Raw genomic sequence first — 26,210 nt, 5'->3', positions numbered from 1 at the left:
TATGTATATCATCAAAATCGGCTGCAGGAAACATAAAGGTTATTAATATAGATGTCCATACTACTCAAAAAATTTGGTTTCGACCTGGAGGGGGTTGTGTCACGAGAAAAATCTTATTTCTCTGGACTAAGTTATAAAATTAAAAAATGCGATGTGACACACCGAGGGGGGGGGGGCGCATAACTTTTTTATCATCTACGTGTGGAGCGATGGTTTTATTTAAATTAATTAATTTTATTATTTACTCAACAAGGGGAGTCAGTTTGGCAATTACATTTATTAATGACATTTACAAATATAAATGTCATTTAATTATAAAACAAAACCATATATTATATATTCCTACTAACCTTTTAATTATACCTTATTAGTAGTTAATATGGTTGATATTCACTTAATTTTTTAAAAGTCACTCGTTGTTTTTTGATACTTATTTAGTTTTGAATAGCATTTAACACTATCTAACATCATTTTTAACAGTTTGTCGTTGATTGTGTTGTTACTAACAGGCTACAAAACCGAAAACAAATCGAGATAGCTGGAAGAGGGTTTTAGGAGCTGCCAGGAAAAGAGCAGCATTGGCTTGCTTTAGAATGACTCCTTTGTACAAGTTGAGCAGGTGTGTTTTTATTACTAATGATAGTTTTTAGTGTTAGCACTACCAGATACCTTTACACATCGGTTGGACAAAGACGCAAGTTGTTTAGACTTGCATTTTTTGCAAGACTTACTGCAAAAGTTTTTGCAAGTTTTTGCAAAATAATAAATAAGAGACTGGAGAAAAAACTAAATTTTTATCAAACAGTAAAGAAACAAAATCTTAAGACATCTAAATAAATCTTAATAAGTTCATATTAAATTGTTTTACATGCGTTCGAATTTAAATTAGGTCAATGCCGAACGTGATATTGGTATAACAATTAATAAACAAGAGTGCGAAATGTTATTGTAAATAATCTGATATTTTAGGATATAGTCGGCCATGCAAACGGCATATTTAAAAGCGAAGCATCCAAAGATTTCAATCCAGTGAGTATTATTACTGACCGTCGTAATGTAAATGGGTACTGCTGCTTCGGTCAATTTTAAGCACGTTGAAGTTTGTAATACAGTAGAAAAGTACCATATATCTTTCTTTCAGGGGAAATGTCGTCTTTAATCCCAGTTGGGCTAGTGTACTGAAAGCCCAACGCCACAAAACAGTTGATTAGGTGGGCTTCCTTTCGGGATGTGGAACAAACGACCACCTTCTTACATTAAAGCTACTCATTGAGTAAATAATAGAATACAATAGGCCAGTGGCACTTGTGTTTGATTACTTTCAGAACCCATTTGACACCATTGAAATGTACATGATTCTAGAAGCTCTTAGTGGCGGATAGACTACATATACACTTTTTTGATACATAATATTTACAGTAATACAATGGCCAGTATTAAGATCGATTATGCTACTGGGAAGTTTCTTGTAGAACGAGGGGTAAGATACTTTATGTTAAAACTTTATGTCTACAATCTATGCGTGTTACCAGTAATGATTTATGGTACCGAAATGCTTATACTGACAACGAACATACAGAGGTCGCTCAGAGAAAAATGGAGAGAGAGCTATGCTTGGAATTCGAACCTAAGATCGCGTAAGAAATACATACATCCGGAAAAGAACAAAAATATTGAAATACAACTAATTATGACATGGAAGTGGGCACGATATGTTGCGAGATTCGAAGACGACAGGTGGTCATTAAAAATAATAAATTGGAGACCCTGAGCAGACAAGAGAAGAAGAGAAAGATCGCCAAGACGTTGGAGTCGCGATCCAAACAGAGTAGAGGGACACTGGATTAGAGCAGCTCAAGACAGAAACCAGTGGAGCAGTTTAATGGAGTCCTTTGCCCGGCAGTGAACTCAACATCAGGCTTTGAGGTCATGATGATGATGATCCGTTTCTTTCAATACATTTGATGAATGTTTCTATTGAACTCTACGTTCGTTGGCAAGGAATTTACAGCTCAACGGAAAGATATACCATTAACCCTAGAAGGACCAATGAGTGTTAAAAAGTATCCACAACATTGCATTACATCCGATTTTCTAAATACCTTTGTTCCTAAAAATCTCAAATAATTAATAGTTGTCGGCGTACTACTGCCCTATTAGATGGCATAATTAGCATTTCTATAATTTGATTCGTTTCCTCATACTTTTATAAAAACTTGACAGTAGACTATAAATAATCGCCTTAAATACCTTCAACACCATCCCAAAATGGAAAGGGACGATATCATTCATGTGTCAAATTAGCAAAAACTAAAAGAAAAAAGGCCAATAAGTGGGCAAAAACAACCATAGTTTGTTTAAAATGCAAGTATGTATGCGGTAAGCACAGCAAGAAGTCAAAAATGTTTCTGTATCCCACGATGATGCCAATTCCACTGAAGCCGAGGACTCCGGGTAAATTATAAATTCATGTATCTTTTAACTGTTCCATTAACGTCTAGGAATAATATAAAAGTGTTATTTTTAAATTAGTTTAAATAAAGAAGCACGTTTTTGATTAATTTATGTGTGGACATTTATTGACCCTCCTTGGTCTCGCTCTTTCTACTAAAAGGTTGGTCCTGCGAGCGTTAATAGAAAACGTTATCAGGATTTGAGGTCTATCTAGGGATAATTTGAACGTAGATTATAGGGCTTTTCATTAACAGTCATTTGTTTCGAGCTTCTGTCATATGTCGTATAATCCGTGTATATTAATGTTATACACAGATTATACAACATATGACAGACGCTCGAATTGAAACAAATGACAATCGATGAAAAGCCCTATTATGGGCTTGCGTCAAGCTGAAGCTAAAACTTCCAGACTCTCACAAGCGTGGAGATTTCGTATATCCAGAAACATTAAAGGAAACTAGCATTATAGAGATACAAGACAGTTCAGAAGAAATGTGGAAAGCATTCAGAAATGTCATAGAATTCTCTATAGAAGGAACCAGAACAGAGAGAAAGATCGACAAGAAAAAGCACTTGGTGACAAACAGAACGCTACAACTTCTTGAAGAGCCCACAGGAATCAAATCCCTCATACATAAAAATGACAGCAAAAAATAGAGTTGTTAAGGATAAACAGATATCAAAAGAGCATGTAGGGAGGTCAAAAATAAACATATAAACGAAAAATGCGAAAAACAAGAGACAGTCTTAAAAGGGATTAGGACTGAGGAGGATAGGGATAATAATATGTAATTCCATTCTAATTATTTTCCCCGATGACTCTTACTCTTTATAGTTTTCATATACACTGGGGTGCAAAATTAACCGGACACCTTAAAAATGGGTGTTGTCCGATTTAAGTGATTTTTAATATTATAGCCTTATTCGTTAACAATATCGCTGTAATAATATTGTTACTAAACGGGTAAATTTTCATTGTATACCGGGTGTATCAATGACACTGTGTCTTTTTCTCGAACTTCGCATCACCCTGTGGAATATTCTAGCATTTATAAAATACTGAAATTAAAACCCAACTATTGATTCATGTTTTCTCAACATTCTGTTTTTTGATTCATTCGCTTATGTTGGACCATAAAAAATTAGGTAGGTACTTTAACAATTACCCATGTTTTTCATGAATACAGGGTGTTTTTAAACAAGTGTGGCAAACTTCAAGGGGTAATTCTACATGAAAAAATAATGACAGTTTGCTTTATAAACCTATGTCCGCAAATGCTTCGTTTCTGAGATAGAGGGTGTTGAAATTTTTCTTACAAACTGACGATTTATTTATTGCTTTAAAACCGCTTGAGATATGCAAATGAAATTTGGTGGGTTTTAAGACGTAGTTATTGTACATTTTTTGACATACAAGTAAGAATTTAATATTCACCATTGGCGCGCATACGGGTAATATGAGCGGTTATATTACCCGTATGCTCGCCAATGGTGAATATTAAATGCTTAATTGTATGTCAAAAAATGTGCAATGACTACGTCTTAAAACCGACCAAATTTCATTTGCATATCTCAACCGGTTTTAGAGTAATTAATAAATCGTCATTTTGTATTAAAAATTTCAACACCCCCTATCTCGGAAACGAAGCATTTTCAGACATACCGTTTATAAAGCAAGCTCTCATTATTTTTTATGCAGAATTTCCCCTTAAAGTTGGCCATACTTATTTAAAACACCCTGTATTGATGAAATACATGGCTAGTTGTTAAAGTACCTAACTTTTTTATGGTCCAATGTAAGCGAATGAATCAAAAAACAAAATGTTGAGAAAACATGAGGCTATAGTTGGAATTTAATTTTAGTATTTTATAAATGCTAGAATGTTCCACAGGGTGATGCGAACTTTTAGAAAAAAACACAGTTTGACTAGTACATCCGGTATACAATGAAAATTTAACTGTTGAGCAACAATACTATTACAGCGATATTGCTAAAGAATAAGGCTATAATATATTTAAAAAATCACTTAAATCGGACCACAGGTTTAGGAAATTCTATACATCAAAAATGACTTATTTTTAAGGTGTCCGGTTAATTTTGCACCCCAGTGTACTTCATGTGATCTTTCTGTAAATACTGTAAGTTCTCTAAAGTATTTTTATTGTTTGGCCAACCGATGTGATAAAGGTAGATATAACGATAACCAGAGTTCTAATTTTTTTTTTTCGCATACTATACGAAAAATTATAGGTTTACTGTAAACTAAAATACTTTACACTATTCTAGACACCGAGCCATAAACATATTCATAAGAACATATCGCGATTTTTGGCTACAAGACGAAAACGTAGGTCAAGAGGTCATGATCGAAGATTTGACGTTAAGCTTCGAGGACGCCGAACTTAAGAAAAAAGACGCCGCCGTCGAAGACAACAAACCGGATCCTTTGACTCAGTTGGTGACCACTTTCTGTAGAGGAGCGATGACCGAACGGTCTGGAGCGCTGCAGGAAGATCCTTTGTACATGAGCTTTGCCGAGATTATCGCTAAATCTTGTGGCGAAGAAGAGGAAGAAGGTGAAGAGGAGGAAGGTGGAGAAGGGGAAGAAGGAAAATCTTCTATTCATGTAAGTAGACTTTTTTTATAAATGTTTTTTTATTAGTGTATTATTTATTAGGTTTATATCTACAAGCTTAGATATTTTCTGTAATCCGCTACTATTACATGTCGGTTTATAACGTTCTCCGCCGTTTTTAGACTTTCAATCGCTACTTCATCCGGTTTCTCCATAGGTCCTCTTCTATATTTCTTTCTATCAGCTTTTTGTCTATTCCTTTTCATCTACTTGTTCTTGGTCTACCTCGTTTTTCTTTCCTTATGGTTGCCATTTTAGTATTTCCTTTGATATTTGTCGTTCTTCCATTCTTTGTGTATGTCCGAACTAGATAAGTTGTTTTGTTGATAAGTTATTTGCGATTGTTCGTTTCATTCCTATTATTTCTCTAATGCGTTCGTTAATAATCCTTTCCGTTCAATATCTTCATGTGCTCTTCTCCAAAAATCCACTTCAGTTGCTCTCAGCGTTGCCAATGTTCTTTCTTTCAGTGGCCATACCTCACAGCTGTATAGAGTGATACTTTTCACTCATAATATATCTTCTTTTTTTTGTTGATGGATTGGTCCCATAAAATACTGTTTAATATGGTAGTGGCTTTTCTACATGTATTTCTTTCTTTCTTGTGGCTTTGTCTAATGTTCTATCGTGCGAAATATTGATACCTAAATAGATACAAATTTTGTAGTCGTAGTAGTGGTTTATCGTGGTTATGTCGTCTAATATGAGATCTTTTTGTTGTCCTCCAATGCACAAGTATTAGGTTTTCTTTTTGTTGACTTCTAGACTCCATATAATGATACTCTTCAATTAATTTTATGGCCATATAGTTTAAATCGTCATAATATTGGGCCAGTACTACTTCCTTTTGGTTTTATAAAATTGAAATATAAAGTAAAAGTCAAACGTACATGACTAAAACGTGGTATTTTTATTGCTAACGTAGAGGACTATGCGTCAAGTGACGGTAAGAACTGAAATATTTTTAAGCATTAGTACTTTTATTTATCTATGATTTTAAATTTAGTTTATTTTCTTTCCTATTTATTATCAAGTACACAATTTTTTCTATGTAGTAGTGAATATTGTTTGTGAGTATACTAAGTGTCCCAAGTGTCCTTTAAATGCAATACAGTAAAATCTTGATAGTTCCACACGATCAATAACGCGACAATCTCTTGACGTCCACAGACGGAACATTTTGATCAGTCGAAACAACAGGAAACTAAATGCAATATTGTTTTATGTATTTATTACATACTCATACTTTCCATAATAAGTTGATATAACATTAATTTCCATAATGACGAATATAAATAATACTCTGGGCTAATTAGCAAAATTCATGGAAAAGTTATTTACCAGCAATTTTATTGCTGGAATCGAATTATAAGATCCTATATATTAATAATATAGGTATACAAAGTCCGCAGATAGTGTGCTACTTTTTTTTATAAACAAAATGGCGCCGACAAATCGTATTTTTTTCAATTATTGCTCTATAACTCCAAAGATTTTAACATTACAACAAAAACACCCAAATAAAAATTCACCGCAATCAAATTCTGCATAGAGATATGTTTTTCCAGATTTGCTCCGACGAAAATTTTCCTCGGAAAATGCGGGTTTTCTCAACAAAAACTCTATTTTTCAAATAAAGTTTTAGGTAAGTAATTATTAATCAATAATTAAATAACTTAGTGACATCAAAGCTTTCTTGGTATATATTGTAATACCAGAAGCCGGTGAAAATTAAACGAATATTTTAGCAACAATTCAATTGTTAATTAACAAAATAAAAATGTATACCATTTTTATTCAGTTGCAATGCGAAGGCAAAACAATCTTACTTTTCAATTAGAATACGGAGTGCAGTCCAGTCCCTTGAATCGCGATTTTCGGCCCTTATTGGAGCCTTCATCGGAAGGAACGTAGGCACTGTTCTCCATATTTTAACTGATTCGTATCGAGAGGTTTTCCCACCCATTGCAACTGAAGTGATGATAGTAGGTGGCTAGCGCCATCTGGCATTGAAAGACGAAGTAGTTTTCAACCCTAATAGTAAATTATTAATATTGAAAATATTAAAAATATTACTAAAAGATTTTTAAATTGAAAACTTATTGGTACACTTTCCTGGTGACACCTCCATGACTTCTACAATTTGCAAGTCAAATGGATGCTGCAGTGAAGACGAAGACTCGTCTTCACTGCAGCATCCATTTGACTTGCAAATTGTAGAAGTCTTGGAGGTGTCACCAGGAAAGTGTACCAATAAGTTTTCAATTTAAAAATCTTTTAGCAATATTTTTAATATTTTCAATATTAATAATTTACTATTAGGATTGAAAACTACTTCGTCTGTTAATTAACAATTTACGATTGCAATAATAACCAAAATAATCATGATACATTGATCAAACTTATAAAGATTATAAAGATGAGACGCTTATTTAATATTTTATCGACAAAATATAAATTTTTCGTTTTTTTGCATAATTATCAAATTTTGAAAAAAAAAATAGTTATAATACGCTGGTCTAATTAGTAAAGTACAAAGTAAGGTTATTTACCAGCAATTTCATTGCTGGAATCGAATATTATGAATTATGATCCTATATATTAATAATATAATTAACTATTTAGTGGGAAATAAGCCACAATTAAATTGAAAAAATAATTTTATTGACGTTTCGAAGCCCAAATCGGGTTTCGTTGTCAAATACAAAATACTACTAAAATAAACAAAAATGTTGTTGCTAAGTAAAAAAATTCTTCTAATTCTTCTTCTAGAAGACTTTAAAATGATATCGCCAATATTTTCAAAGGTCTTGAAAATGAATGCTTCAAAAAATGTTTCCAACCATTTTCAAAAAAGTTATGAAACAGCAAAGTAAATATACGATTGCTCCGTTGTTTATAATTTGTTTTAATTGTTTCAAAGCTTAAAAGTGACTTATGTGGTGCAATCTAATTACTCACAAAGAATATCAAATATTAGTTCAATGGTTCTATTTTAATCAAAGATTAAAAATACTTTTTTTTGTAATTTTTAGCGCGAAAGTAGGTTTGATACAGAGCCGGAGATGTTCACTCGAAGCGACTGACACGCTTTAAACTCGCGGGAGTTGTGTATGTGGACGGGTATAATACATAATACATAGCTACGGTACTGTATTAGTCTACTTTCGCGCGTGTAAATTACAAAAAAAAATATTTATAATCTTTAATTAAAATATAACCATTAAACTAATAATCGATATTTTTTGTAAGTAATTAGCTTGTACTTTAAACTCACTTTTACGCTTTGATAGAATTAAAAAAATATATAAACGCAGTAATCGTATGTTTACTTTGCTGTTTTATAACTTTTTTGCAAATGGTTGTAAAAAAGTTTTAAAACATTCATTTTTAAGATATTTGAAATACGCATTTTAACTATTTTTTAAAATTAGAATATAATAAAAACTTTCTGATAAACGTTAATTTGTTTATACAGTAGAGCGTCGATAATCCGGACGTCAAAATTCCGGACCGTCAATAATCCGGATTTGTATCTAGCAAAAATAAAACATCGTACATACCATCCGCTGTTGAACTATGCTCTTTACAATGCGTCTGCATTAGTGATGTAACGAATGTCATTTTTTAAACATTCGCGAATACGAAAGCGAATATTTGCTACCGACATTCGCGAATGCGGATGCGAATGCGAATATTCTGTTTTTTTAATTTGTGTCCATTTTTGACATGTTTTCTAAATTTATAATGAAAAGTTAATTGATATTTAGTGTAAATCAATCTGAATCTTAAGCTTTACTACATAATACCATATAATAAAATAAAGTGAAGGCTGATAATGTGATTTATACAAGGTAAAGTTGCCATTTCTTAATATAAAGAAGATAAAAAATTAACAGATTTTGATTTTGTCAACCTAATATTTTCTTCAAATTATTTTTTTTTTCTGATATTTATATTCGCAAAACATTCGCACAAATTTTTCGAATGCGAATACGAATGCGAATATGCAAAAATATGCGAATATTCGCGAATGCGAATGCCAATACGAATATTCGTTACATCACTAGTCTGCATGACAAGTGTTTGAACATAAAAAAATGTTTTGATTCATTTCACTTCTAGACCCTTTACTATATGAGAGAAAATATAAAATTTTAAAATGTTTGTTGTACTTAGGCCCGGTCTTTTCACCTCAGAATAACTAGTTATCCGGAGGTTTATTTGACAGATTTACATGTAATCTGCCGGATAAACTTCCCGATAAATAGTTATTCGGAAGTGAAAAGACTGGGCCTTAAATTTGTATACTGGCCTTTTATTAAAGTAATTTCGATAATCCGGATAATTTGATAATTCGGATGGGGTCCGGTCCCAATTAATCCGGATTATTGACGTTCTACTGTAACTATTTTTTTAAACATTTAAAGATTATGCAAAAAAATAAATTTATATTTTGTCGACAACATGTTAAATAGGCATCTCATCTTTATAAGATTTCAAAGTTTGATCAGTGTATCATAATTATTTTGGTTATTATTGCGACCGTAAATTATTAATTAACAATTGAATTGTTGCTAAAATATTCGTTCAATTTTCACCAGCTTCTGGAACTATAATCCAAACCAAGAAGGCTTTTAAGTCACCAAATTATTTAATTATTGGTAGATAATTACTTATCTAAAACTTTATTTGAAAATTAAAGATTTTGTTGGGAAAACCCGGATTTTCCGAGGAAAATTTCCGTCGGCGCAGATCGGAGAAAACATATCTCTATGCAGAATTTAATTGCGGTGAATTTTTATTTGAGTGTTTTTGTTGTAAAGTTAAAATCTTCGGAGTTATAGAGCAATAATTGAAAAAAACATGATTTTCGGGCGCCATTTTGTTTATAAAAAAACTACTGCGGACACACTATCTGCGGACTTTGTATACCTATATTATTAATATATATAATCAATCATAAGCTTCGATTCCAGCAATAAAATTGCTGGTAAATAACTTTTCCCAAAAATGGCCTATTCTCCGGTAATCAGTCCAGACTATAATATTTTATAATTTTAACGCACGTGTTGGAAATGATATAGTTCCAGGAATAAAACAGCAATATAATACAGATGAATGACAATATCAGAAATGAAAACGGAGACCTTCTGATAGACCTCAGCAGCATAAACGAAATACGTTTTAATAATAAATTTGTCCCTCACAAAAACCAATACAAATAAACTTTTGAAAACACTAGAAGACAAAATTCTATGATATACTATATTCTGTCGAATAGAGAGTTACACCCCTCGCAAATCTTGGGTGTAAGAATATTAATATTAGCAGAAATAGGAAGTATTGTGCAAAAATCTGAATGAAATATGAATAACAGAAAGAAACACAAACATATCGCCGCCGCCTACGAAAAGTATAACTTCGAAAAATGCCGTTAAGAATAGAACTTTCAATGAACGCCGCGAAAAATATTATTTTCGATTATATGATTGTGAAAATTTTAATCCCTAATAATGTGTTAACGAAAAAATTTATTTTTTGAGGAGTATCAGCAAAAAACATCATTTCTGTTTGTGGGTCCACGAAAATTATAATTACTAAAAAGTTCTCAGAAATATTTGTTTTCGTCGGCAGAAACAGAAACAGAAAGGGAAATAATTGTTTTTGTCGACATCTATTATGAACTAAATCTTGTCGTTATAAATATTTTGGGAGTTATAATCTTCGCGGACACGCATATACAAAAAAATTGTATCGCCAACACTTGTCAAAGAGTTATTTTCACTGGAAATGTATTAGGAATCACATTAATCATAGGTACCAGCGATATATATCACAGAAAGTGATGGAGTCGAAGAAAGCTAGTCAAAAATTGAATCTAAGTAAAGGAAATACACACACCGGCAAAATTAGCCGAACACCTTAAAAATGGGACATGTTTGATGTCTCGAATTTCCTAAACCACTGGTCCGATTTGAGTGATTCTTTTAGTATGTTATAGCATTATTATTTAAGAATATCCTTGTAATAATATTGTTGCTATACAGGTAAATGTCATGTTATACCGGGTGTTACAATCATACTGTGTTTTTTTCTTAAAGTTTGGAACACCCTGTGGAATATTCCAGTATATGTAAAATATTAAAATTAATATTCGACTGTAGACTTATGCTTTCTTAATATTTTCCTTTTTGATTCATTTACTTATGTGAGACAATAAAAAAGTTATGTGCGTTAACAACTATCCATGTTTTTCATTAATAAATCCTCATAGTAGGGGAGGAAAGTATACTAAATTTGCAGTTATTTGAGCGTTATGGGGACCTATTGGATTGTGAAGAGTATGTGCTAAAATCAGAAAAAGGTTAAGTTAAGTTTTCCATAAAGTGGGGGACTTTTCATCTTCTAATTTAATGTTCCATTTCAATCCTTTTTCTCCGATTATAGCGCTATCTGAGTATCTATCCATAATTAGAAAAAATGTGTCAAATAAAAGTTGCTTATTTTTACGTAAAGAATCCAAATCTGCAAAAAAAATTGGGAGCTTTTATTTAAGATTTTAAATTAAATCCCCCACCCCACCTCCCATTCGACACCCATTCAATATTTTTCAAAAATCTACCGAATGGCACCAAACATGACCCCCACGGAGGTGGGGTGGGGAGTTACTTTAAAATCTTAAATAGGAGCCCCAATTTTTATTGCAGATTTGGATCCTTGACGTAAAAATAAGCAACTTTTATTCGCAACATTTTTCCAATTTTGGATAGATGGCGCTATAATCGGAAAAAACGATTGATGGAAATAGAAAATTAAATTAAAAAATGGAGAGTCCCACATTTTATGGAAAACTTAACTTAACTTTTTTTGGTTTTAGCACCCACTTCACAGTCCAATGGGTCCCCATAACGCTCGAATAACTGCAAATTTAGCATACTTTAGCAAATTTAGCATACTCCCCTACTATGAGGATTTATTGATAAAAAACATGGCTAGTCGTTAAAGCACATAACTTTGTTATTTTCCGACATAAGCAAATGAATCAAAAAAGAAAATGTTAAGAAAGTCTAAGTCTACAATCGAGTTTTAATTTTAATATTTTATATATTATGCTAGAATATTCCACAGGGTGTTCCGAACTTTAAGAAAAAAACACAGTATGATTGTAACACCCGGTATAAAATGACATTTGCCTGTCTAGCAACAATATTATTACACCGATATTCTTAACTAATAAGGCTATAACATACTAAAAGAATCACTTAAATCGGACAACAGGTTTAGGAAATTCGAGACATCAAACATGTCCCATTTTTAAGGTGTTCGGCTAATTTTGCCGGTGTGTGAATGTGAAAACAAAAAATGAAATACATGTCAACCAAAACACAAGAGGCATACGACAATTACAAGACAATAATAAACGAAACTAATACATATATGTAAGAAGAACAAAAAAATAATCGCTGGAAAAGTTAATATCAGCAGAATGGAGAACTAGTGAACTAATTCTACTATTCAAAAAAAAAAATAAGAGATAAAAACAGACATAAAACTACAGAGGTATAAACTTACAGAAATTAAATACTACCCTAAAACTTACAACAAAAATTTTACAAGAACTATTGCATCAAAGAATCAGTTTAGTAGATGAACAACCGAGTTTTCATACTGGAGGATGGTGTACAGATGCAATATTCGTCATAAAGCAAATTACTGAGAAACTACAAGATTATAATAGACCGTCATTTTTGTGTCTGATTGACTTGAAGAAAGCATTTGTCAGATAAGACTCAAATTATGTAATTCCTCTTCTGTATAATTCCCCCAAATATCATAAAAACTATTATAAACATCTACCAAAACAACAAAACAACAAAATGGAATTTAGAATAGATGTACACCTTACTGAACATAATAAACATAGCGGAATAACTCAGGGGGACTCATTGAGCCCTAGGCTTTTAAGTTAATTACGGATGAAATCATCAATTGTCAAGAAAGGAAGGTGATAGAGAATGGGAAACAAGGAAGTAAAAATACTCTGCTATGCAGACGACGCAATATTGATAGCCCAAGATGAAGATAATCTGCACAGACTAATCCACAGTTTTAACATAAAGCAAAAGAATTTTATATGATAATCTCAACTCAGACAACTATAACAATAGTAATTAACAAAGAACAAATCAGATGTAAAATAGAAGTAGGTATTGAATAAGTAATGGAAATAAAAACTATGGAATTACACTAGTAAATATACTTTGCTACACTACACTACTTGTTAAAACCTACATATTAACACTGAGATGAAATCAAGAATTTATAAAGCCAGTGTAAGACCAATAATGACATACGCATCAGAAACAAGACCTTGCACAGCCACAACAGGAAGACTACTGGAAACGGCAGTACTAGTGCAGACATTCGAAGAAAATGTAACGTACAGTGTATAAACGAATGGACAGTAAATAGACAAAGAAGAATGGAATAACCAAATAAGCAGAATGAAGAAGTATCGGACGACCGCGTAAAAGATAAAGTGACAACCTTTCTTAGATGAACAAGAAGAAGAAGATATGTTTACGTATTTAGAACTATCAATATCTGTTTGTGACAAATGTCATTGGTATTTTTAGATAATTAAAATTTTCTAATATGGTTCACCGGAAAAAAATATTGGAAATTATATTTTATTCTTTTCTGGTACTGTTTTGGTATTAACAATATTCCAACTGTTTGGCATAATATGTCGCTTTATTTAAAATAAAGTGAAAAATGTATAGGGGTGTTACTGAAAACAAAATTTTGATATTTTTAAGAAACCGTAATTCTATTGGAATATCAATCAAAACAGTTTTTAGTTAATTCTTTTATCTTTTTAATAATCTTTTATCTTTTTAAATAAATGAGGTATTGCATATAAACGATAACTTGGGATACTCTGTTTAGATAGATGCATTCCTAAAAGCTTATGGTCATTTTCACAGGAACAAGAAATGGAAAAACAAAAACTTCTATTCAACCAAGCCAGGCTGTCGAACCGAGGCGTAGCTGAAATGGTCCTTTTACACATATCAGCCTGCAAAGGTCTTCCTTCGGACATGGTCATGAAAACGTTGCAACTAGGTATTTCGATTCTGCGCGGTGGTAACTTCGACATCCAAATGGGCATGCTGAACCATCTAAAAGAGAAAAAGGACGTAGGATTCTTCACCAGTATCGCTGGTCTGATGAACAGCTGTAGCGTCTTGGATTTGGACGCGTTCGAAAGGAATACGAAGGCTGAAGGTCTCGGTGTAGGATCAGAAGGTATAAATATGGTTTTATATTATGCAATTTTCATGGTATGCAAGAGCCATGCAAGGCAGATTATACAACTGCGCATGCCCACCACGTGCTATTTTTAAGCACTTGCTGTGCTAGATGAAAAATTAGAACGTCTTCTATCTTTCATACTATTTTGGTGCAAGTTGTTGTCAAAATCCATGTTGCCAATACAACAAAATATATAGTTTAGAATAAAACTTATAGGTCTGGATCCCGCGTATGAAAAAAAAGTTGATTAATATCAAGCTGAAAATTTGTTAATAGCTTAAGGGTGTCTAGTCGGACAAACTTTGATATATGGGAATACTGGAACAGGGGCAGTTTTAATTGTGGAACAGGTTAAAAATTTGGAACGGTCAGACCACGAAAACTGGGCGTTTTAATGAGTGGAACATGTAGAATATGTCAAATGACAGGAATTATGACAGGTGATAAATAGCAGTCTGATTTTTGCATGAGAGTTTAATCTCTGTTCGGAGAGTTTAAGTCTATTCTGTCGGACAAAATAAATGTGCCGTTTTCGTGGTCTGACCGTTCCAAATTTTTAACCTGTTCCACAATTAAAACTGCCCCTGCTCCAGTGTTCCCATATATCAAAGTTTATCCGACTAGACACCCTTAAGCTATTAACAAATTTTCAACTTGCTTTTAATCAACTTTTTTTCATACGCGGGATCCAGACCTATTACCTTATTGTGTGAGTGTTAATGTTATTTATTGGATGTAACAATTTGTGATTAATATTATAATATATTAAATATATAAAAACAGTATTAAATTTTAATACTGAACTGAAATTTCCAAGTAAATGTTTTGATATATTTCTTCTGTTGGCAACAATGAAAGTGGTATCTAAAATTGTATAGAAATGGCTCTTATGTAAACAGATCAGGCTAAGAAAGATATATGTCATGCAAGACGGACTTGCGTAATATGAGACGTGTATGGCCTAGATGTAAATCTGCTTTAAGTGATTCATTTTTAAGTATTTTAGCGAGAAATTGTATAAATTTTTGTTTTTTAGGTGCTGCTGGGGAGAAAAATATGCATGATGCTGAATTTACTTGTGCACTTTTCAGATTTATTCAACTGACTTGTGAAGGGCACAATTTAGGTATGTTTATTTATTTATTTTTGTAGTTATTAGACACAAAGGTACCATCAATTTTAAAAATAGAAATAACATCGTTGAATGACTTTACTTTATTTTTCTACAAAATCGCTATCTTTTTCTACGCATTTTTGTAAACGTTAGTCAGATTTCTGTATCTCAATCCAAACCCGTTAGGAAGCATTTCACCTCTTCTTTTACTTCTTCGTCTACACAGAAGCGTTGACCATTTAACTTCTAAACTGTAAGATATATGGGGTATTCCACATAGAGTGTAATCCTCTCCTAATTTCTTCCAGCTCTGTTGATCTTGATCTTCCTGCATCCAATTCCTAGCGATTCTTTTGACGTCGTCTTACCATCGTGTAAGTGGTCTACCTCTGCCTCTTCTGTTTGTTTGTGGTCTCCATACTGTAATTTTTTTGGTCCACTGTCTGTCAAATATTCGCTTGTATTCGATGTATTTTTCTATAATTACTTTTATGAAGTTGGAGGTGGTCGCTAGCGCCAAAGTTTTTCCTAAAATTTCTAAAACCTGCCTGTTTCCTAGCTTGATTAAAATCTAATTTTGTTTCCAGTCTATTATTTTTATGGTAAATATCTTGTAGAGGTAGCTTAAGGGTATAAGCGTAAAATGTAGCCTGTCAAAATTTTCAATGTGTTTTAAATGATTTCATTTTTTTCGAATCCTGAGAAAACTAATAAGTATTTTTGAAAAATTTAGACACATAATGAAACATTACGTTATTACCGAGGACCGAAAGTCCCTTAAAACTTCTATAGTTACAGGGGTGAAAAAAAAGAGAAAATTTTTCAAAAATATTTATTAGTTTTCTCAGGATTCGAAAAAAAAAATGAATACATTTGAAACACATTCAACATTTTGACAGGCGACATTTTACGCCTATGTCCTTAATATTCTTATGGGTCGGTAATTCTCGAGGTCTGTTGGGTCGCTCTTTTTGTGTAATAGAATGGTAAGTGCATCTTGTAGGAGTTCCAGTTTTGTGTAAACATAAAATGAAGAGTTCTTTTATATTCTCTAAAAGTCTGTCTCCTCCATTGTTTGCGGTTTCTATAACGATATTATCTTCACCTGAAGCTTTATTTCTTTTCATTTTTTTAGTGTGTTCCTTATTTCGTCTGTTGATATGAGTATCAGGCGTCAATTCAGATCCTTGTTTGACTAATCTTTTTCCCGAATTTTCTAACTTTTCTATTAGAAATAAGCATGATAAGCAATATCATGGTTTTGTTTACTTTTGTATAACTCTATGTAGAAATCTTCTACTACCCTTTGTAGTTCATCTATGTTGGTGATCTTACATCTTTATCCGTTATCCTGAATTTTCCAGTGTTGCAGAACTACTGTCTGTGTTGTTTGTTGTCTCAGGTTCCATAACATCGATCAGCAGTATACTTCTACGATCCCAGAAAAATCAGCAGCAGCAGTTTGTTTAAACTTCTTTACGACCTCGTGTGGCACCATTGTTTGGTTTTTTTTTTGTTTCGGCAGTGAATTGAAACAAGACACATTTCATCTACCGTAACAATGTAATCAAACAAGCCTTCTTTATCTTTTGGATATTTTAAAGAAGCTCTCCTGAAAAGTCAACTACTGTTACTACTCGGCTTATCATCCTTTTTAACACCATAATACTACCACCAGTTATCAATTACCCCTGCTGCTTTTAAAAAGAATCATTTTTCCAACTTTCACTATCTCGCTTCTCGGCTGCATGGCAGACCATTATTTCGATTTTATATTTCTCACGTATTTCATCTAAATTTCTTAGTGCTCCTTTCCTTCTCCTTCCAGTTTCAATCGATTATCAATTTGTTTTCTTTCTTGCTATCTTCTTTTCCTTCCGTCAAAATCATCGTCCTTAACTTATCCATATCGTTACCAGTTTTTCTTTGTTGTTTACTATTTATTAGTTTCTTGACCCTCTTTGTGCAGCTTCTCCTATTTTTATTTCGTATATCTGTTCCTTGTGTTCATGCCATCTCTACCGTCTACTGTTACCTTTTTGTATCCATAGGTATCTCATAACTAATATTATTTTTGGACTGTTTCAGAATGGCAGAATTACCTAAGGACTCAAGCTGGTAACACGACAACAGTGAACGTCGTTATCTGCACAGTCGATTACCTACTAAGACTACAAGAGTCCATTATGGACTTTTATTGGCACTACTCTAGCAAAGAACTCATAGATCCCGCCGGTAAAGCGAATTTCTTTAAAGCTATCGGTGTTGCCAGCCAAGTTTTCAACACCCTCACTGAAGTTATCCAGGGGCCTTGCACCCTTAATCAGCAAGCTCTAGCACATTCCAGGTAAACTTATTTATTTTAGAATATTTGATCTAGGATAACATTTATAACTTCATTTAATTATATCCTCCATTTTAATTTCTTAAAAGGTAAAAAACAACACAATACAGTGATAGATGAATTTAGTGAGGACATTGTAAACGATAATGGTACCAGACTAATAGCTCTATATAAACAAACCGAACTGAAAATTTCAGACGGATTCTTTCAACACCGAGATATACACAAATATACGTGGACACAAAATACGAAAAGAATGTCAAAAAGAGATGGAGAAAGTACTTTGACGTTTATTAGATGAAGAATTTGACAGACAGCCTGTGGAGTTAACGGAGACAGTAACAGCAATGGTCACCAAAATAACAAACGAGGAAGTGGCTCAAGCGCTTCAAAAAATAAAGAAAGGAAAAGCAGTCGGACCAGATGATATCCCTGGCGAAGTATGGAGACATACAGCAATGTACAAACTACAGGGCTATAAAACTACTTACCCACACCATGAGAATATGGGAGAAAGTAATTGATAGACGGATACGTGAAGAAACCGAAATATCCGATAATCAATTTGGTTTTATGCAGGGCAGATCAACAACAGATGCAATTTTCATTGTAAGGCAACTGATGGAAAAATACAGAAATAAAGAAACCAACGCACAGTGGTGAATTTCGCCGAAAACCTGGCCAAAATGTAAAAATCTAAGTTTATATAAGTATACCCTGAGAAATTTTATATGGACCTTGCTCTGTAGGTTTTGAGAATCATAAACGGCCGTTAAGGGTAAAACAATACAAGCAGATCATGCATGGGCGCCCATCTAAAAATTTTTTAGGGGAGGGACCAGACGTGAAGATGTTGCACATTACATTTTGTATACTTTGGATGACAATATATTATAGTTTAAAGCAACAGAAAAGCTAGGGGGCCGTGGCCATGCCCATGGACATGGGCGCCTATGGGATCATATATTTATATTAGTGTAAAGTTGTGATTGAACGATAGCGGACCAAATAAAAATTAAGTGTGTTATACAATAATATTGGGGCATTTTTTGATTTCATTTAGAACTATAGACGTGTATTATTTTGTTAGTTTATAGTGGATGCTATGTCTGGAGGTAAGTGGAGTATTTTAATATACTTTTTAGACTTTTTTCTTCGTAAAATAGACTTTATTTACAACATGTTTGAAAATTGGCAAGAATTTCCAATCGTTTTAAGTTTTCCTAGTTTTAAAAAGGGAAAAGTAAAAAGGTCTGCTTTACTCAGCAAAGATGTTTTGTTTAATAAATAGTTCAAAATGTAAGTATATAAATATTCCTCAAAAAATCATCTGCAGCCAAATGCATCCTTAGCGGAATTTTTCATTTTAAAGAAATATAACATGCTGGAGAATTTGTACATGAAAAGACTTTAATGTTGTATGGTCAGTTAATAAAGTAAGAACAATATATGAAGCATCTGATCCAGCAAATTTACAGTTTTTCACACAAGAGTCGCCATTTTTTGTTATTTTTTTGCTTTCTTCTTCTTTTTCTTAATCTTTAAGTCCTTTTACTCTTATTATATTCTCATTATATATGTATTCCTGTTTTTGCTTCGTTACTTTTATATTTTTTAATAATTTTGGTCGTGTGAGCCAAAAATTTTAATTTTTAAAAAATGAAATGCATAAACGAAACTTTGTGTTAAGAAGCCACACATTGGTAGGTAATAATTATAATTAATCGGATCTATTTACAAAACAATTAAGATGTAGTAAGAGTTGACTTACCTATTTTTGGCTTCTTAATATAAATTATCGTTTATGCATTTTATTTAAAAAAAGACAAAATTTTTGGACTCACACGACCAAAATTATTAAAAAATATAAAAATAAGAAAGCAAGAAGCTAGACCTATACATAAAGGTAAAATGACTTAAAGATTAAAAAAAAGAAGAAGAAAGCAAAAAAAAAATAACAAAGAACTGCGGTTCATACATAAAGGTAAAATGACTTAAAGATTAAAAAAAAGAAGAAGAAAGCAAAAAAAATAACAAAGAACTGCGGTTCTTGTGTAAAAAAACCGTAAATTTTCTGGATCAACTGCTTCATATTTTGTTCTTACTTTATTAACTGACCATAACATTAAAGTCTCTTAATGTAGAAATTCTCCAGCATGTTACAGTTTTTTAAAATGAAGAATTCCGCTAAGTTTGCAACTTGTTGCAGATGATTTCTTGAGGAATATTTACATACATATTGAATTATTTATTAAGCAAAAAATCTTTGCTGACCAAAGCTGACTTTTTTACTTTTCCCATTCTAAAACTTGGTAAACAGAAAACGATTGAAGATTCTTGACATCATTTTGTAAATATGTTGTAAATAAAGTTTATGTTAGGAAAAAGAATCTAAAAAGTATATTGAAATACTCTACTTACCTCAAGAAATAGCATCCACTATAAAATAACAAAATAATACACGTCTATAGTTTTAAACGAAAACCTAACAATGCCTCAATTGTATAATACACTTTAATTTTATTCGGTCCGCTTTCATTCAATCCCAAGTTTACACTAATATAAATATGTGATATGCTTGTATTGTTCTACCCTCAACGGCCGTTTATGATCCTCCGAAACCTACAGAGCAAGATTCATATAAAATTTCTCGGAATATATAAACTTAAATTTTTTCATTTTGGCCAGGTTTTCGGCAAAATTCACCACTGTGCAACGCTCATATGGTATTAATTGATCTTGAGAAAGCAGATAATAGTTCCTCGAGAGATTCTGTGGTGGGCACTCGATAAGAAAGGAGTCCCTGGTGAATATGTAAATATTGTGAGAGACATGTATGAGGGAGTAACGACTAGTGTTAGGACAGGTGCGGGAGAGACTGATAAATTTCATGTGAAAGTAGGATTGCACCAAGGCTCAGTGCTTAGTCCTTATTTATTCTCATTAGTTTTTGACCAGATAACAGCGAAAATACATGGTAACATTCCATAGTGCTTAATGTATGCTGATGATGTTGTGTTAATAGGAAAAAGTGAAAGAGACTTAGAACAGAAACTGGAACAGTGGAGACAAGCTCTGGAGGGAAAAGGACAAAAACAGAGTATTTGGAATGTTCATTTAAAGATAGAATTACTACAAATAAAATGCTATCTTTGGATGGTGAAATGATTGTGAAAAGCAATAGTTTTAAGTACCTAGGATCGGTATTACAGAGTAATGAAGAAATAGATGGAAATGCATGCAGTAGAATTAGGGCTGGATGGATGCAGTGGAAGGAAGCGAGTGGTGTGTTGTGTGACAGAAAAATTCCAATGAAGCTGAAGGGAAAATTCTATAAAACAGCAATAACACCGGCTATGATGTACGGAACTGAATGTTGGGCAGTGAAAAAGAAAGAGGAACAACGAATGCATGTAGCGCAAATGAGAATGCTTAGATGGATGAGTAGAGTGACAAAGAAGGATAAAATTAAAAATGAATATATTAGGTTAAGTCTAGGTATTGCACCAATTGATGCCAAAATGAGAAAGCATAGGTTAAGATGGTTTGGTCATGTTCAACGTCGAGATGTTAATCACCCAGTACGAAGAATAGCTGAAGTGCAGATTCCTGGAAGGAGTAGGAGAGGAAGACCAAAAAGACCTGGGGGAAGACGATAAGGCAGGACATGTTGGTAAAGGGGATTAACATTGATATGACCCAAGATAGAATTGTGTGGAGAAATGCAATTAGGGAAGCCGACCCCGCATAGGGATAAGGCAAAGAGAATGATTATGATGACGTGGACACAAAATACATGAGGTCTACAATACATCACAGACTACACATTCGTAAGGCAAAAGACAAATATGACCTTACAAAATATAAAGAGCCTAGAAGCCTACAACAAGAAAGCGTGGAAGAATTATATAGAAATAGACTAGACAAAAAGTGGGAAATTAAATAATTAAATGACAGCAAAGAACATTACAACCATATAAAAATGTGCTTAGAGGAGGCAGCAAATGGACAATAAATTCAGAACAGGAGAAGAATGGAATGGAACAATAGACATTTTGGAAATGATTTTCATTTAACTTCAATTACAGTTAGATTTTCATCTCACTTACTTTGTGTATTTTCATCTCACATCTTTATTATCTTATGATCTTATGAACTTAACTTATAACTATTTTTCATTTAGATTGTGGGACGCCGTAGGAGGTTTCTTCTTCCTCTTCTCCCACATGCAAGACAAACTTTCCAAACACTCCAACCAAGTCGATCTGCTCAAAGAACTTCTCAATTTGCAAAAAGACATGATCACCATGATGTTATCTATGCTTGAAGGTAACGTGGTGAATGGTACCATCGGTAAGCAGATGGTGGACACTTTGGTGGAAAGTGCCGGTAACGTAGAATTAATTCTGAAGTATTTTGATATGTTCTTGAAGTTGAAAGTGCTGACGTCATCGGCTGGATTCCAGGAGATCGATGTTAATAGTGACGGGTGGGTTTACCCGAAAGATTTTAAGGAGAAGATGGAACAGTCTAAGAACTATACGTCGTAAGTATATGTTTATTTAACTAAAACAAGCTCTGTACTCTTTTTTATATCTACTCACACCGGCAAATTTAAAGGAACATATCGTCGCCTCAAAGCAACAGTAGGATATGTCAAATATTGTAGTTTCGAGAAAAACGCAATTGAAATTTTTACGAATTTTTCATTACTTAATAACTTTTTTATATTTGAATGGATTTACATGGAATTTTGTTTGAGTATATAATTTTACAGGCCTTACATAAATATTTATATTAATTCATAAAAAAGTGAAAAATAATTGGAAAAAAAGTTACTTGTCCTACTGTTGCTCTAAAACTTAATCTGTTTTTTAACGATATCCGTAAATATGTGTTATAAAGTGAGGACGTTTCAGTTGGAATAAATTCATTATCTCAAGAATGGGAGCATTTGGAGTGAAATCCTGAGACAGGTCGATTTTATTTTTAAATTATGTCTTTTTACCATATATATCATACTAATGACATCCATGTGGTCGTGATGACGTAATCGATGATTTTTTTAAATAAGAGTAGGGGTGGTGCCATAGCTCATTTGAAAGGTTATTTAATTCTCTATTGATTAATATAAACGTTAACATAATTATTTATACAGGGTGAAAAAAAACTTTGTTTATTAAATTAATTGAGACAAAAAGAAGAGTGTATGCAATCCATTTACTTTAAAATACATTTGAGTGCTGTCAGAAAACAAAAAGAAATGTTCATTTCATAAATAAACATTGTTTTTCGCTTAAATTCAATGTTAAATCTGCCACCCACCTGTCTCTTAGCAGCTTGAACATTGAATTTAAGCGAAAAGTAATGTTTATTTTTGAGATAAACATTACTACCTGTTTTTCTGACAGCAGTAAAATGTATTTTTAATTAAATAAATTGCTTACATTCTTATTTTTGTGTCAAATAATTTAATAAAAAAAAATTGAAGGCACTCGTGGGAGTGCCGACAGAAGTGAAAACTTCTTATAGTATATAAATTACGAGATGAATGCTTTTACCCCATCCTAAAAGAAGTGCTGTACCTATATCATATACGATATACCCGATGCGTATGCCCTATGCTTTTTAGGTATACATACACATAATTTATATATGTAAAAAATTTATTTCAGCGAAGTGATGACCATAAAGAAATTTTCAATTCAAAAATTCATTTCGTCGAAGCGATAACGGTCGCTAATTTAATAATTTTCCCCATCCAAAAAGTGCACAACGTCCCTCCAGAAGTTTCCACTTCAAATATTTATTTCGTCGAAGCGATGATAGTTGCTATTTTATTACTTTTTTACATCGAAAAAGTGCACAACGTCCCTCAAGAACTTTCCACTTCTAAAATTGATTTCATCGAAGCGATGACGGTCGCTAATTTAATACTTTTTTCCATCGAAAAAGTGCACAACGTCCCTAAAAAAGTTTCACTTCAAATATTTATTTCGTCGAAGCGATGGATGACAGTCCCTAATTCAATACTTTTCTCCCATCCAAAATGTGCACAACGTCCCTAAAGAAGTTTCACTTCAAATATTTATTTCGTCGAAGCGACGACGGTCCCTAATTTAGTAATTTATCCCCATCCAAAAAGTGCACAACGTCCCTAAAGAAATTTTTTACTTCAAACATTTATTTTGTCGAAGCGATAAACGTCGCCATTTTAATATTTTTCCCCATCCAAAAAGTGCACAACGTTCCTCAAGAAGTTTCCACTTCAAAAATTGATTTCATCGAAACGACGACGATCGCTAATTTAATACTTTTTTCCATCGACAAAGTGCCCAACTCCCCCTGTTGGGAAGTTTCACTTCAAATATTTATTTCGTCGAAGCGATGACGGTCTCTAATGCAATACTTTTCCCCCATCCAAAAAGTGCACAACGTCCCTCAACAAGTTTTCACTTTACAAATGTATTTCATCGAAGCGATGACGGTCGATAATTTAATACTTTTTTCCATCCAAAAAGAGCACAACGTACCTAAAGAAGCTTTCACTTCAAATGTTTATTTCGTCGAATCAATGACGGTCGCTTATTTATTACTTTCTCCCTATTCAAACTTAATAATTTTCCTCATCCAAAAAGTGCACAACGTCCCTAAAGAAATTTTCAGTTCAAAAATTTATTTCGCCGAAGCGATGACGGTCGCTAATTCAATACTTCTTCCCCATCTAAAAAGTGCACAACGTCCCCAAAAGAAGTTTTTACTTTAAAAATTTATTTTGCCGAAGCGATGACGGTCGCGATGACGTTCGCTAATTCAATACTTTTTCCCTATCTAAAAAGTGCACAACGTCCCTAAAGAAATTTTCACTTCAAAAAGTTATTTCGTCGAAACGATGACGGTCGCTAATTTAATACTTTTTCCCCATCCAAAAAGTGCACAACGTCCCTAAAGAAGTTTTAACTTCAATACATATACGTACAAAATATTTATTTCGACAAAGAGATGACGGTCGCGAAATAAATCCTTTTTTTTTCTATCGAGAAATAGGTTTTACATTTATTTTAAATTTCACGAAGAGATGACGGTCGCTATGATGGTCGCGAAATTAATCTTTTTTCCCCATCGTAAAATAGGTTTTATATTTATTTTAAATTTAATACTTCTATACAATTTATATATACATACACATAATAAATTAATGTATATACAAAATTTATTTTGCCGAAGAGATGACGGTCGCTATGATGGTCGCGAAATTAATCTTTTTTCCCCATCGTAAAATAGGTTTTACATTTATTATAAATTTAAATACGTCTACACAATGTATATATGCATACACATAATATATAGCATGAGCGATGACGGTCGCAATGACGGTCGCAATGACGGTCGCGATGAGGGTCGCAATGACGGTCGCGAATTCAATGCTTTTTCCCCTATCCAAAGAAAGTGCACAACGTCCCTAAAGAAGTTTTCACTTCAAAAATATTTTTTGAACACACTGTATATATAATTATGTTAATATTTACATTACTGAATAGAGAATTAAATAACCTTTCAAATGAGCTATAATACAACTCCTACTCTCATTTAAAAAAATCATCGATTACGTCATCACAACCAGATGGATGACGTCAGCAGTATGATGTATGTGACAAAAAGTCATAATTTAAAAATAAAAATCGAGCTGTCTCAGGATTTCTCTCCAAATTCACCCCTTCTCGAGATCATGAATTTATTCCAACTCAATCGTCCTCACTGTATAAACTTATATTGTACTGAAGTTTTGTTTAAAATTTTACACATTTTATTGTAAAAAACAAAACAATTTTGTTGTCCAAACATTTTATTAGATAAATAAAAAACTTAATATGTATGTTTTCCGACAATTCTAAAACTTGACAACGAAAATGACAAACAAAAGAGAATGAAAAATTAATCAGAATTAGTTGTGGTCACATCGGATGCAGGTAACGATATGAAAACATTATGGCGTCTCTTTGGTATTAAGTTATCGTTGCACACTCATTAAATCATTCTTTTTTTTAATCGGTATCGGTGGTGCTTGCTCATAGGCAAGAATTAAAGTTGGCTTTTCTCTCTGGCTTCTTAACTTTTTGGTAATATTGATAACATCTAATTCTTCCTGTTTGAATGAAGTCTTATAGAAAATTTTTCCAGGTTCGCCTTTCTTGACTTTAATCCATTTGATGTCGTTGATTAAAACTTTTTGGCCTTTTCCATTAACATTAAAGTTCGCTCCCATGACTTTGGCTATTTTTTTCCAATCAACAAATTCTTCAGTTGACATCTCAGTAACTTCATATGGCTTACTTTTCTT

The 26,210-nt window shown here is 32.8% G+C and overlaps 1 protein-coding gene across 7 annotated transcripts in view; it reads left to right on the top strand.

The window, feature by feature from the left end:
* Positions 1-26,210, top strand: part of LOC126891831 (ryanodine receptor) — a 285,318-nt gene that overhangs the window by 186,143 nt on the left and 72,965 nt on the right. For all 7 annotated transcript variants that reach the window (XM_050661137.1, XM_050661140.1, XM_050661136.1 and 4 more), the window contains 5 exons: positions 4,745-5,084; positions 14,084-14,405; positions 15,448-15,537; positions 17,614-17,872; positions 22,053-22,415. In XM_050661137.1, the coding sequence (XP_050517094.1) occupies positions 4,745-5,084; positions 14,084-14,405; positions 15,448-15,537; positions 17,614-17,872; positions 22,053-22,415 (1,374 nt within the window). The remainder of the gene's footprint in view (positions 1-4,744; positions 5,085-14,083; positions 14,406-15,447; positions 15,538-17,613; positions 17,873-22,052; positions 22,416-26,210) is intronic.

This window comes from Diabrotica virgifera, chromosome 9 (assembly GCF_917563875.1).
Source record: "Diabrotica virgifera virgifera chromosome 9, PGI_DIABVI_V3a".
Taxonomy (NCBI): domain Eukaryota; kingdom Metazoa; phylum Arthropoda; class Insecta; order Coleoptera; family Chrysomelidae; genus Diabrotica; species Diabrotica virgifera.
Note: the sequence above shows the minus strand (reverse complement) of the source record. Positions and strands in the feature narration are given on the sequence as shown.